The sequence below is a fragment of the Lepidochelys olivacea genome (assembly GCF_965140295.1).
Source record: "Lepidochelys olivacea isolate rLepOli2 genome assembly, chromosome: 1".
Classification (NCBI taxonomy): Eukaryota; Metazoa; Chordata; order Testudines; family Cheloniidae; genus Lepidochelys; species Lepidochelys olivacea.
In genome coordinates this window covers 246,183,363-246,196,446 of record NC_140411.1, presented here as the reverse complement: position 1 = coordinate 246,196,446, position 13,084 = coordinate 246,183,363, and the positions used below count along the sequence as shown (strand labels likewise).

The 13,084-nt window shown below is 42.6% G+C and overlaps 1 protein-coding gene and 1 long non-coding RNA gene across 13 annotated transcripts in view; one reads left to right on the top strand and one right to left on the bottom strand.

Annotated features, from left to right (window-relative positions):
• LOC311514967 overlaps positions 1-1,940 on the top strand; it is a 38,812-nt gene extending 36,872 nt beyond the window's left edge. Inside the window, exon 13 of the long non-coding RNA XR_014710015.1 lies at positions 496-1,940. This is a non-coding gene — a long non-coding RNA (uncharacterized lncRNA). The remainder of the gene's footprint in view (positions 1-495) is intronic.
• BICD1 (BICD cargo adaptor 1) overlaps positions 1-13,084 on the bottom strand; it is a 398,310-nt gene that overhangs the window by 155,167 nt on the left and 230,059 nt on the right. For 5 of the 12 annotated variants that reach the window (XM_084617580.1, XM_084617589.1, XM_084617592.1 and 2 more), the window contains one exon: positions 3,292-3,367. The exons of 5 other annotated variants lie outside the window; for them this stretch is intronic. In XM_084617580.1, coding sequence (XP_084473706.1) covers positions 3,292-3,367 — 76 coding nt within the window. Of the gene's footprint in view, positions 1-3,291; positions 3,378-13,084 lie in introns of all 12 variants that reach the window. 2 more of the 12 variants (XM_084617590.1, XM_084617581.1) reach the window with 1 other exon arrangement.

The window sequence follows — 13,084 nt, the reverse complement described above, 5'->3', positions numbered from 1 at the left end:
AAATTAGAATTACACTGGAATGAAAACAACATATCTCTGGGGATATGTAATTACAGTGTGAATTTCAGATACTTTACAGGATAAAGTAAAGCCCTACATAGGTGCCATTTAAGTAAAAGAGCTTGTGCAGCCCCATTTGAGTAAAGAGCTCATGCTACACTTTGTATTTGTGTTATGGTAAACTATTTTGAAGATGACTAGACTTGACATATCGTGGGATGCAGAAACATTCATGTGAATTTCAGTCATAACAAGACACTGTGTAGTTCCAGGTTAGAGGCCTCGGGAGGTCACATTCCTGCAGGCATGGTAGCAGGGATTTGTAAACGCATGTACACATCTCTCTGTTACAACTGAATAGGCAATTTGCTGTTCCCTCAAATGCCTTCAGTTTTTATTCCAGATCCCAATTATGGTACTTAAAGCAGTAAAAAATCATGCCATCATGCTGTTGTGCTGATAACAGAGCTCTTCCTGTGTTTTCTCACTGTACAGGACACAGTCCAGGATATGCAGCTATGAGGCCTAGGCATGCCAGACATATTCATGAATATTTATGATTGGCAGCCCTACAGCACATGTATATATCAAGAAGAGCATCAAACTGGTGATGAAACTGACAATCTTTTCAAAGCCAACAGATAGGCTGGATATAGGTCTACTTGTTTCTTGTGGGATGACTAGTCTGGATTTCTGAAAATTATTAACTACAAAACTCTAATTTCCCCTGTACCCTGGTTTTGAGTTAGGTGGACACTGCAAGAAAAGCTTCTCATGCAAAGTTTCCAAATCGGGTTCTAGCTGAAGTATGTGGAAGAAAGCAAATATGTAAACAAACTAACAAAATAAATGACTGATCTTTCTAATTGGGGAGAGACCTAATCCATGTTTACACAGTCTGGATACCTCAGCACTTTACAAATGACCTTATTTTCCCCTCTCCCATAGCATGTGGAGGGGATCTAAATCAAATCCCTGCATGTGCAAAGGAGGGGAGGGAACAATGGCTCTGCAGCAGGCTCTCTACTTCCCCAAAGCCTATGGAAACCCCTTAGCATAGGACTGGGGCTTTGCCCACCACGAGGAGGAGGGGAAAGTAAACAACCACATGAAGTGGCATCTACTCACTCTACATTCATGGGAGTTTACTCACGTAAATAAATGCTGACCCTGTTGTCACTGGCTTATGAGGTATCCTTCCTCTGCAAGCTGATCTTTCCTCAAGGAAGAGATCAGGGCAGCCAGTGAGAAAACATGGGAGCAGAGGTCCTGAGGCAGGGTGCGGAAGAAAGGTGGCAGGAGGGGAAGGACGGACAGGCTTTGCATGGATGCTCTGGGCCTCTCTGTGGATTCTTCCCCTGTTCTCTGCACTGAAAAGTGCAAGGAGCAAAATGGGACAATTCAGAGGACCCTGGCACTTTCCATTGGACTTGCCTCTCTCCACACTTTTGTTTGCAGTACAGATAATATACCCAAGTGGATTTGCTATAGTAGCAAACGTGGTGTGGTTCTTCCATTCTGACAGAATCAGACCTGAAAGGTCTGACTAACTAGATTAGATTCAATTTAGGCTCTAAACATAAAACACAACTGTTCTACGAGATGCATTGCTGTTTGTTCACCAGGAGTATTAACACATTGGCGATATGACAGATACATTTCACAGCCGGCATCACTGTACTTCATGCTTGCAGAAGAACTGATGAGCAGTTCTGTGCTAAGTGATATTAGATCATTTGGAGGATGTCATTTCCGTGATAGGAATTGGAGAGCCTTGCAAAGTTCCACTCACTCAATTAGCAAGGGCAAATTTTGTTGTTTTTTGTTTTCTGGAAAGCAGAGACACAAAGAGTTTAAGGGACTTCCCCAAGGCCATAGAAGGAGTCACAGTGACATAGCAGGGATTAGAATTCCCTAGCTTCTAGTCTATTAATCATATCTCACCTGTTCTCTAACCTGATTAAAGGGACCTTCTATATGTATTGTGATGAAGTTCATTTTTGGAGTGTGGGTAAATAAATAAGAGGTTTTATAAGTTAGAGGCAGATATGAAAAATAACTTAGCATACTCCAAATAAGCAGGTCAAAACATGGGTGAATATCTTGCACAAAGCATATATTGGAACCTTCACCTATCTCTAAAACAAGTGTACCCTATTTATTTTATGTAGATTATAGTTTATATGGCAAAAAAACTTTTCAAGTACCAACTGCTTTAAGATGACGTTTCTGTTACATTTTTCAGTGGCAGGTCAGTACAACATAGTTGAAATGAGATTTTCGCACTTTAAAAACTCTTGTGTGGAGATGTTTCCTCTTTCAAACCAAATATTTTAATTAGTTTTTTAATACTACTACTTAGAACTTATATAGCATTTTTTATCCTAAACATTTCAAAGGTGTTTAAAGTTTCATTATCTCCATTTTACAGATGGGAAAATTGAGACTCACCAAGAGGTGAAGTGACTCGGTCAAGCTCAGACATGGAGTCAGTGGCAGAACTAAGACTGGAGGTCTCCTGACTCTCAGTCCTCTGTTCTAATCGCATGAGAACATTGCCTCCCACTGACTTAGAAAATATAAGCCTAGTTTGTTTTTTAATGTAGAGTCACCTGCTACTGTTGATTCTGCTGTCCTTACTCAGGCAAAAGTCTCAAGAATTTCACCCAAAATATATTAATTTTGATGTCACTGGGAAATTGTCTGGGGTAAGGAGTGCAAGATTGAGCCCTCAATTATTTTCCTTATTTTTGATATATCTACAAGTAACAGCTTCCCTAATACCTGTGGGGGGGGGGGGGGGAATCTCCTACGCAGTAATTACAGAAAGTATCAGAGTAACTCAAATCAATACTTTGCTTAAAAAGCAAGCAAGCCTGCCCATCCCCCACACACAGTTTAGAATTTTGGGCTTGGCTACACTTACATTTTATAGTGCTCTAACTTGCTGGCTCAGGGGTGTAAAAATCACCCCCCTGAGCACAGCAAGTCTGAGCGCTTTAAAGCGCTAGTGTAGACAGGATCCGAGCGCTGGGAGCTATGCTCCCAGCGCTCAGAGCTAATCCCCTCATGGAGGTGGGTTACCAGGAGCGCTGGGAGAGTTCTCTCCCAGCGCTCACGCACGACCACACTCGCTCTTCCGAGCGCTCCCGCGACAGTGCTTTGAAGTTTCCAGTGTAGCCATGTCCTGAATAAACAGGAAAGGCTATTTATATAGGAAAGGCAAGAGTAGATGCAGACTCGCTTTGGCATGCAGCTATATGCAAAGAGAAAAGAGTTAGCTAAAGTTACCTGACAGTCTGGCAGTCTGGCCCACTGGCTAGTTGTGAGCTGCGTAGTGGTATGGAGGCAGCAGGCTGCTGATAATCTACAAGAAACTGATAAATTAGACATATATACAAAGAGATGACAAAGCAAGGGGTTAGTAACAATAGTAAACAGACTATGCAGCTGATGGAGAGATTTAGTGAGGAATGTATGTTCAGTTCTTGTTAGCTAAGTAACAGTTTCTTTCACAAATACTAATGGAAACATTTGAGCTTATTTTTTCCCCGCAATGGCAAGATATTATTAGATGGGAGCTTTAAACTAACCATATTGAATGAGCACGTACTGATGGACCTTTTGCAATATGGGTCTGATGATAGTCTTTTCACTGACTTCAGTGGGGTCTGAATCAGGCCATATTAACCATTATTTTATCATAGGGTATGAATGCAACTGGTTTGCTTACTAGTAATATAAAATGTCAGTAACAGCTACTTTAAAATTATCAAGATACCTTACGCCTATTACCAAAAAAAAAAAAAAACAACTTGCAGAGTAAAAAAAAAAGGCAGTTCCAGTGCCATCGAAACATAGTTCTTTCAAAAAGATTTAAACCAGACATTACAACCTGCAAGTAAAAGAAAAGGAGGTCTTGTGGCACCTTAGAGACTAAAGGTGCCAGAAGTCCTCCTTTTCTTTTTGCAAATACAGACTAACATGGCTGCTACTCCGAAACCTGCAAGTAGTGGCAGTGAGATTGTGTCTGTGAAATAAATGTAGAGCCACTGTAATTCCTGTGACTGTGTTTCTACTGGAACGAGGAAACAGATTTTAAATCCACTAACAACGTTCTCTGTTTTCTTGATTTAAAAACTAAATCAAACAACAACAAAACAAACCCTGAACTGCTAGCCTCTTACCAACTTCCAAGTCTGAGCAAACCCCATCACTGCACACCTACATAAGAAACTAACACAATCTGACCCTTTATAATGGAGCCAGTCCAAACATTCTGTGGCCTGTGTTATACACATAGTCAGACCGATGATCGTCATGGTCTTTTCTGGCCTTAAAATCTGTGAGTGAAACCCAGACTCCATTGAAATCGATGGAGTTTTGCCATTGACTTCAGTGGGGTCTGTGCATCTCTTGCCTGCTGTGAATATTGCATCTTGATTCTCTAGATCCCAGCTTTTGATTCTCTAAGTTTCTTTCTCTAAAGCAACTGTTCAGGAAAAGGGAAGTTATTCTAACATGAATTTTAAAAACAAAAGTGATTAGACATCATAGTCAGTCAGAATCTTTTTTAGGAATTATGAGTCTTTTCTTCTTTTTCTCACTGGCTGTCACTCAAAGCACAAAACTCCTTTTGAAGGAGGTACAAATAACGTCACAGTCTCTGCTCTGGTGTAGAGGAAGATTGTTCTCTTGGAATTCAATTCTGCTGTCTCACTCAGATGGAAGAAGTTGCTGGTAATATATACAAAGACTCCCACATGTAGCTGACGCTATTGGTACTGTTCTTTTTTCACACAGGGCAGGGTACTTGCCTGACAATACTGGGGGTCATTCTAGTACCACAGTCACCCCTTCTCATACAAATCCATTTATCAGCCATCATATAGGGGTCTGTCTCCTAAGGTGATCTGTGCAGCCCTCTAGTGGTCTAAGTGGGTGTGGACAAATCACACTTGGTGCCTACCTTCTCACCTCAGTAAAGATAATAGATTTTGGACCCTGACCATGACCTTTGGCAGGAAGAGAAGGAAAGAGTGTAAGGAATTATTATTCAACACATCAAAATGTGTCATATGACTTGAGTTGACAGAGCTGCTCTTTTGTTGCAGTTTACAGAGTACTCTATTTGAAGTGCTGGTCTTAGACCCAAAGCTGTCTTGTCTTGGTAAATCAACATATAGCTTGGTAGGGGGGTGTCTTATGCAGCAAAATGACTGTTCAACTGGTGAAAAAGATTTTTACATTGGGTGATGCCTGAATGGCTATCAGTGTGCTGTCTCTCTAGCTCCCAGGACTGATGAAATATTAGTTAAACCATAAAATGCAGGCACTGCTTATTGCTAGTGCATAAAGATTTTTACTTTATGATAAGTCTCCTAAAAAGAGCATCAATGAACTGATTGGCGCAAGAGTCAGACTGGTTTATTCCTAAAGTCTCTGTTGCCAGGAAAGCCAAATGCAGTGTTGATTTCAACCACTACAGGGACAGAATGACTATTTTGCATGAGAATCCCCCAATCCAACTCATACTGAAGTCAGTGGGAGTACTCCCATTGACAACAGGATAAAGCCCTACACTAGTGACAGGCAATATATAGAAGGTTCAGCATGGTTCAGAATAGCATTCTTTTAAACTCTAAGGGCACAACTCCCATCACCACTCATTCTTGTCAGCCCTACAACTTCTCATCATTCTAGCAACTCCCCTTCACTGTTGGACTGGCCAGAGCTAGTTTCTCCTTTCAAATCTAAAGCCCAGTGCTAGCTATGGGCCAAATTTAGTCCTGGTGGAACAGCTTTAAATTCTGTTAATTCAATGAAGTTGCACCCGCTTACATCAGGACTGACACTGGCCCTATAAATACTGTTGAACCAAGAAACTCTTTGTGAAAAATGTGGGAATTTTGGTAATATTTTTATGATTCCGGTGCGTGCCTCAGTTTCCCTCAGAGCTTTGCACAGCTATGTACTGATGGTGAAGGGAAGGGATAAGGTGGTGACTCAGCAGCCTAGTTGGAAGCCAGAGTCATTAACAAACTGAATAAAAGTCTACACATGTGAATGGAGGATCCAGAGAGACAGTGGAAACCCCAATGTCCAGTGACCAACACAGCTAGTGACCAATGGCCAAGAGGAAGGAGACCCCCCCCACCTCTCCCCCCGCCCAACTCTCTGCAAAGAAGCAGAGCAAAGGCCTCAAGCAGTAGAACAAAGGGGAAAGTTGCTAGGTGACTGTGACAAAAGCTCTGCTCACAGAGATCCAGCATAAACCCCACCCCCGCCGGAACCAAAGACAAAGGGACAGAGACAGGGCCAAAGTGGATTCTACAGCAGCTCGGCTGGATAGAGCCCTTACATTGGCTAGACTGAGCTCTGTCTTAACCTTTGCTTCTCCACGCCAATAATTCCCAAACTTTGTTTGCAGCTTGGTCAGGGTAAGCCCCTGGCAGGTCGCGAGATGCTTTGTTTACCTGAGCATCCACAGGTATGGCCGCTTGCAGTTCCCAGTGGCTGTGGTTCACCGTTCCTCGCAAATGGGAGCTGTGGGAAGTGGCATGGGCCGGGCTACTGCTTCCCGCAACTCCCATTGGTCGGGAAGGGTGAACCACAGCCACTGGGAGCTGGGAGCGGCTGTACCTGCGGACGCTCAGGTAAACAAAGTGTCTCGCGGCCCGCTAGGGGCTTATCCTGAACAAGCCGCGAACCAAGTTTGGGAACCCCTGCTTTACGCTAACCTCAGAACTTTCACATTCTGAATGCCAGGTGACAAACAGATTATCTTGCTTTGAAAAGAGTGCTTGGCGTTGCTGCAAACACTAACTGGGAGCATTGCGTCCTGAAGGAGTAAAGGACAAGCCTCCCACAAGAGCCCAGCTCTGCAGGACTTGCTGCGGGAAGCGGGAGCCCCAGAGGAAACAGGGATCATTGGCACCCAAAGGTCCAGTTTTGGAGTCTCAGAGGCTGCCGGCCTGCCCCTGTGAACTGTGTGGATCTTCGGGGCCTAGCATGCTAAAGGGGTCACTCCCAAGGGACTAGTGGCAGGCTGGAGCATAGACCGGACCCTGTGGATCCCTGACACTCTTCTAAATCTTTTTCTGCTCTGTCTTCCTCTGGCTAAGCACCACACCTAGTATCACAGGTGTGTTCAGCCCTTTGGACCATAAAATAGGTGAATCCAATCAACATTATCATGTGTGACTGTGTTTTTAATGTCTGAGAAATGGGCATGCATTTTTTCTGCCGTCAGCAATATCCTCAGTGAAAATTTTACATGTGACTATAGAATCAGCATAATGGAACTCCCTTTGTAAATTCTGTCATTGAATATACTAAACAAGCTGTCGATATAAAGAGTGACTTGATAGTATCAAGGAACAAGAATAGCAAAGGATCCAAGACCAAGAAAAGCATCAAGAAGAGCATGAGTGGTGCTGCAAATGAGTGACTGGTGTATACATCTTTTGCTGTCTTCCGATTATATTAACTAAAAATTCATTAAATGTTTCTATAAAATTTTATAGGTAAAAATTAAGAGGAAAACACTAAATATAAAAAATATTTTAAAGGGACTATTCACATCAGGAAAGCCAAATGTGCAAATAAAGATTTGCAGGATCAATTCCTGAAAAGAAGAAAATGAATTTCTTATTGCAAAATGTGAAGTTGACGTTTTGGTGTTTTACATGAAACTCACACTGGAGACAAAAGGATCCCTTGGTGTTGACAGAACTTGCAGAAAAGTCTTGCTTCCTAGCTTAGATTTTCATAGTATCCACTATCATGCCCCCGAATGTCAATTGCACTTGCTGCATAAATATTGCAGGAACTTGATAACGTGTTCTGCTGAGACATGCTGTTGACAGTTTAGCTGAACACAGGAGCAGTCTCCATTTACCTGAGAATGAATTATTCTCTTTCCTGGGATGTCAAAACCCACAACTAAATTGATTTAATGTAACCCCCGGTTAACAGAATGAATCAAGAGTAGTGAGCAAGAAAACCTTTTCTTAAAAACATCCCCCGCCCCCGCTTTCTTCTGAACACTGGAACCTAGCTGTGCAATAGGCAGAAATGCAGCGTATTACGCTGCAAAATCTACTGAAACAATTTGTTCCCTCTGCTCTAAGTGACTGATCTGCCTAAATACTTCATTTCCAAAGTCAAAGGCCAGTGTGATATGTCAAGAACAGCAGCATCTTGGAAGGCAGAACACTCACCTTGCTGTTATGAGACAAACTCCCAAGACATTCTGAAACTCTAAGCTGAAAAAGTGGGAGAAATCTTAACAGCCTTTAAGATGAGAAAAGTGTTTTTTCCATGTATGTTATAGGTAATATTTCCATACTTTGTAACACGAGATTTGGGACAGCTTAGTGCTGCTTTTGTCTCGGTATGTGACGATTTGAGTTTATTTCCTACCGTCAGTTAAATTTGTGATTTTTCTCGTGATTTCCTAATTTATGCCAAAGAAACAGTGCTTTTATTAAAATGAACGGAATTTGATGTGGTGATTTCAATTGGGATGACTGCTGTTGGCTACCTCAGAGAGAAGGCAGCATGAGAAAAGTAACAGTTCAAGGATGAGAAGAGCGTACTCACTCATAGAATCATAGAAGATTAGGGTTGGAAGAGACCTCAGGAGGTCATCTAGTCCAACCCCCTGCTCAAAGCAGGACCAATCCCCAACTAAATCATCCCAGCTAGGGCTTTGTCAAGCTGGGCCTTAAAAATCTCTAAGGAAGGAGATTTCACCACCTCCCTAGGTAACCCATTCCAGTGCTTCACCACCCTCCTAGTGAAATAATGTATCCTAATATCCACCCTAGACCTCCTCCACTGCAACTTGGGACCACTGCTCCTTGTTCTGTCTTCTGCCACCACTGAGAACAGCCAAGCTCCATCCTCTCTGGAACCCCCCTTCAGGTAGTTGAAGGCTGCTATCAAATCCCTCCTCACTCTTCTCTTCTGCAGACTAAATAAGCCCAGTTCCCTCATCCTCTCCTCATTAGTCATCTGCCTCAGCTCCCTAATCATTTTTGTTGCCCTCCACTGGACTCTCTCCAACTTTTCCACATCCTTTCTGTAGTGGGGGGCCCAAAACTGGATGCAATACTCCAGATGTGGCCTCACCAGTGCCGAATAGAGGGGAATAATCACTTTGGTTGATCTGCTGGTAATGGTCCTCAAACAATGCTCCAAGGAAACCAGCCAGTATGGTCACAGAGGAGAGCAGAATAATTGATAGGTGCCAGACCTTATTACAAACATGTTAACAAACGGAGGCACGGGCCAGGGCTTGCTGATCAGTAACTTAGTGGAAGCAGTGACTGTGGTACAGTAGAAGCACAGCAGCGTTTATAGTATTTCTTCCAGGTACAAGGTTGATAAGTGCTAGATAGCACCAAATCTACTATTTGATTTAATGCAGTAAGGTTGACTGTGATATTGTGTGGCAAGTCTTGCAATGATCCTTCATTAACATTGTGTCAACGCTGTAGATTACACTTATGTTAAATGTGTTACGTGCAGAAAATCACCCTTCAACATTTTTTACATGAGTTTCTAGCTTTCCCCTAGTTTTCTTACATAGGATGGAGTTTTTCAACAAAAAATGAATGATTATTTCATTGTTTATTTTGTCTCTTCCCAAAGCTGATTTGAAGAAGGGATTAAATTGTTAATAGATGTGAACAGGCTGCTGAACTCCCATTTAAACATACAGATGACATAAGTAACATCTGCACATTGCATCAAGAGGAGCTAAGATGGCAATGGGATGGCTCAGGGGACTGGTAATGGGAGAGGGGACCTTTCGCCTTGGGTGTAATGGTCTGAATCTGATGCAGGTCAATAGTAACCAAAAGTAGCTACCATCTGATGGCTGTTTGTGGTCTGTGTAGGAGTTGACTATCTCAGTCCAATTCCTACTGGAAGGATGTCTACATCATAGCAGCCATCTTTGCTGGGCGTTCCACAGGACAAGAAACTGAACAGCATGGAAATTAAGATACTCTCTCAACTCCATAGGTGCCCCTTCCTGGTCAAGATTGAGGCCTGTTGCTAGGGCAGCGTGTGCTTGCATTACCGTTGCGCATACTGTACCTGTTCTTTGGATGGACAGTCTCTAGTTGCAAGGAATATCAATCTGATGCCTTCACAAGCACTGGACCTAACCTTAAAAAAATCTCAGAAGAAGCCTTTCTATTTACAATGTGCTGAACGAAAAACTGAAGAAGGTGGTGACCTTAAACTCTTCAGTACTTGGCTCTTTCCCTCCTCCCCAGATCAGAGATTTCACACCCTCCAAAACATGGAGGAGGAGGAGCACCTTCTGTAATGGGCAGCATTTTATGCCTTCACAGGTAGAAGTTAATGAACCAAGATGATATTACAGTGTACAGATAAATCAACCATATCAGATATAATAAGTGCTCCTCACCCACCAAAAGTTCACCCATACTAGAATCTGAACTTAACTTTTCTTTTTCTTAAGAAAGAGGGGGAAAGAAGAAGGGAGAGCTTAGAAAATTAAGATGTGGTCACCATCCTGCTGCCTCCAGTTTTTATTCCTGCAGGGGGAAGCTTGGGGAAGTCCAGTCATCTCTCCACTCCCAGGCCACACAAGTCTCTACCACACAGAGCTTTGTGCCTCCCGTGTGCTGCATTTTTCTTGGGGAAGAGGCTCATCTGCCTGTTTTGCCCACCCACCCATTGTTTGGCTGGCTGGCTAGGCTGACTGCCTCCACAGTTCTTTGTGGGGGGCTGGCCAATAGATCTGCTCACTTCTCAATGTCCCAGGTAAAGCATCTCTGGGGGATGAGCTCACAACAGAGATTTCGGACCAACATATTCCACCCTAGCCCATTGTTTCATTTGCAAGGGATTTGTGAATAGCCTTGTGCAGGCTGGGACTAAGTGAGTGCAGGGGATAGTAGAAGAAAGAATGATTCTAGGGACAGGTGGAAAGGAATATGGGGGTGATGAGACATTTCATTATTCTGCAAAACTGAACATCCTGCTTCTGCAGTTCGCCCAGGTCACATTGACCCAGGGATTGCAAAACTGACCTCTGAACAGGTATTCACATGCCCCTGCCCAGCTCCTGGGCATGTTTGGGCCAGCTCTGATCAAATATTTTTAATTCTCTATTATAGCAAAGGTTTAGAAACACACACAGTACTGATTGGGTTAAGATCAGCAATACAGGGAAACTTCCAAAGGTGTAAATCTCATCACTCCCCAATGTCTGTTTCAATATGTGTTTACTGCTGAAGTATGTACAAAAGATGCAGTCTCATAACAAGCATGGAAGGAAAGCATTAGATAAACTAAAGGCTTCGTATCAGCAAGAACTGGTGATTGGTTTATTGGACTGGCTAGAATATGTCATTACTGGGATAAAGAAAAGCATTTAGAAAGATGCCATCTGTATTACTGACTACCACAGAACAATGTGATAAAGCACTGTTAACAATAATAATTTAGTGCTATACTTTGGTTTGGCCATGAAGATATATGGCTTTGTGGATCAGTTTGTTTAAATTGCTTCCTGGAATATCTCAGGCTTCCCTGGCTACACTATTACTGATCTCTTTCATCTAACCAACAATACAACTAGGCTTTTTTTCTTCCTCTTAGCATTTAGCCAGATAATTTCCCAGTGCAACTGAGATTTTAGCAAACACAGAGTTCCAGCTACTTTAGCCCTGCAATGCACAGAAAACTGTAGGAAATCATGTAGATTTCGCTAAATCCTGACCTCTACTGAATTCATGCACAAGCGGTGGGGACATTTCCTCTTTTCCTCCAGTATGTAAGAAACAGGCAAGGATGCTTTAACCCACACAAGAGCACCAGAAGACATGTTCCACTGGTGGCATGGTTTGTAGGTTAGGAGATGCACCCATCCAGCTAGCAAGCATTATCCTATCAGCAGCAACCATTATCCAGGTGCAACAGTGATAATTGATAAATTAAACAGTAATAAGTCACCAGGACCAGATGGTATTCATCCAAGGGTTCTGAAGGAACTAAAATGTGAAATTGCAGAAGTACTAACTGTGGTATGTAACCTATCATTTAAATCAGCTTCTGTGCCAGATGACTGGAGGATAGCTAATGTGACGCCATTTTTTAAAAAAGGCTCCAGAGGCAATCCCAGCAATTACAGGCTGGTAAGCCTAACTTCAGTACTAAGCAAATTGGTTGAAACTATAGCAAAAAACAGAATGATCAGACACATAGATGAATACGATTTGTTGGGGAAGAGTCAACATGGTTTTTGTAACAGGAAATCATGCCTCAACAATCTACTAGAATTCTTTAAGGGGGTCAACAAGCATGTAGATGAGGGTGATCCAGTGGATATAGTGTACTTAGATTTTCAGAAAGTCTTTGACAAGGTCCCTCACCAAAGGCTCTTAAGCAAAGTAAGCTGTCATGGGATAAGAGGAAAGGTCCCCTCATGGATCAATAACTGGTTAAAAGATAGGAAACAATGGGCAGGAATAAATGGTCAGTTTTCAGAATAAAGAGAGGTAAATAGTGGTGTCCCTCAGGAGTCTGTACTGGGACCAGTACTGTCCAACATATTCATAAATGATCTGGAAAAAGGGGTGAGGGGGTAAAATTTGCAGATGATACAAAACTACTCAAGACAGTTAAGTGCAAAGCAGGCTATGAAGAGTTACAAAGGGATCTCACAAAACTGCGTGACTGGCCAACAAAAAGGCAGATGAAATTAAATGTTGATAAATGGAAAGTAACTCACATTGGAAAATATCATCCCAATGATACATATGAAATGATGGGGTCTAAATTAGGTGTTACCACTCAAGAAAGAAATCTTCCGACAGTGGCCAATGCCAGGTGCCCGACAGGGAATGAACAGAACAAGTAATCAACAAATGATCCATCCCCTGTCACCCATTCCCAGCTTCTGGCAAACAGAGGTAGGGACACCATCCCTGCCCATCCTGGCTAATAGCCATCGATGGACCTATCCTCCATGAATTTATCTAGTTCATTTTTGAACCCTGTTATAGTCTTGACCTTCACAGCATCCTCTGGCAAGGAGTTC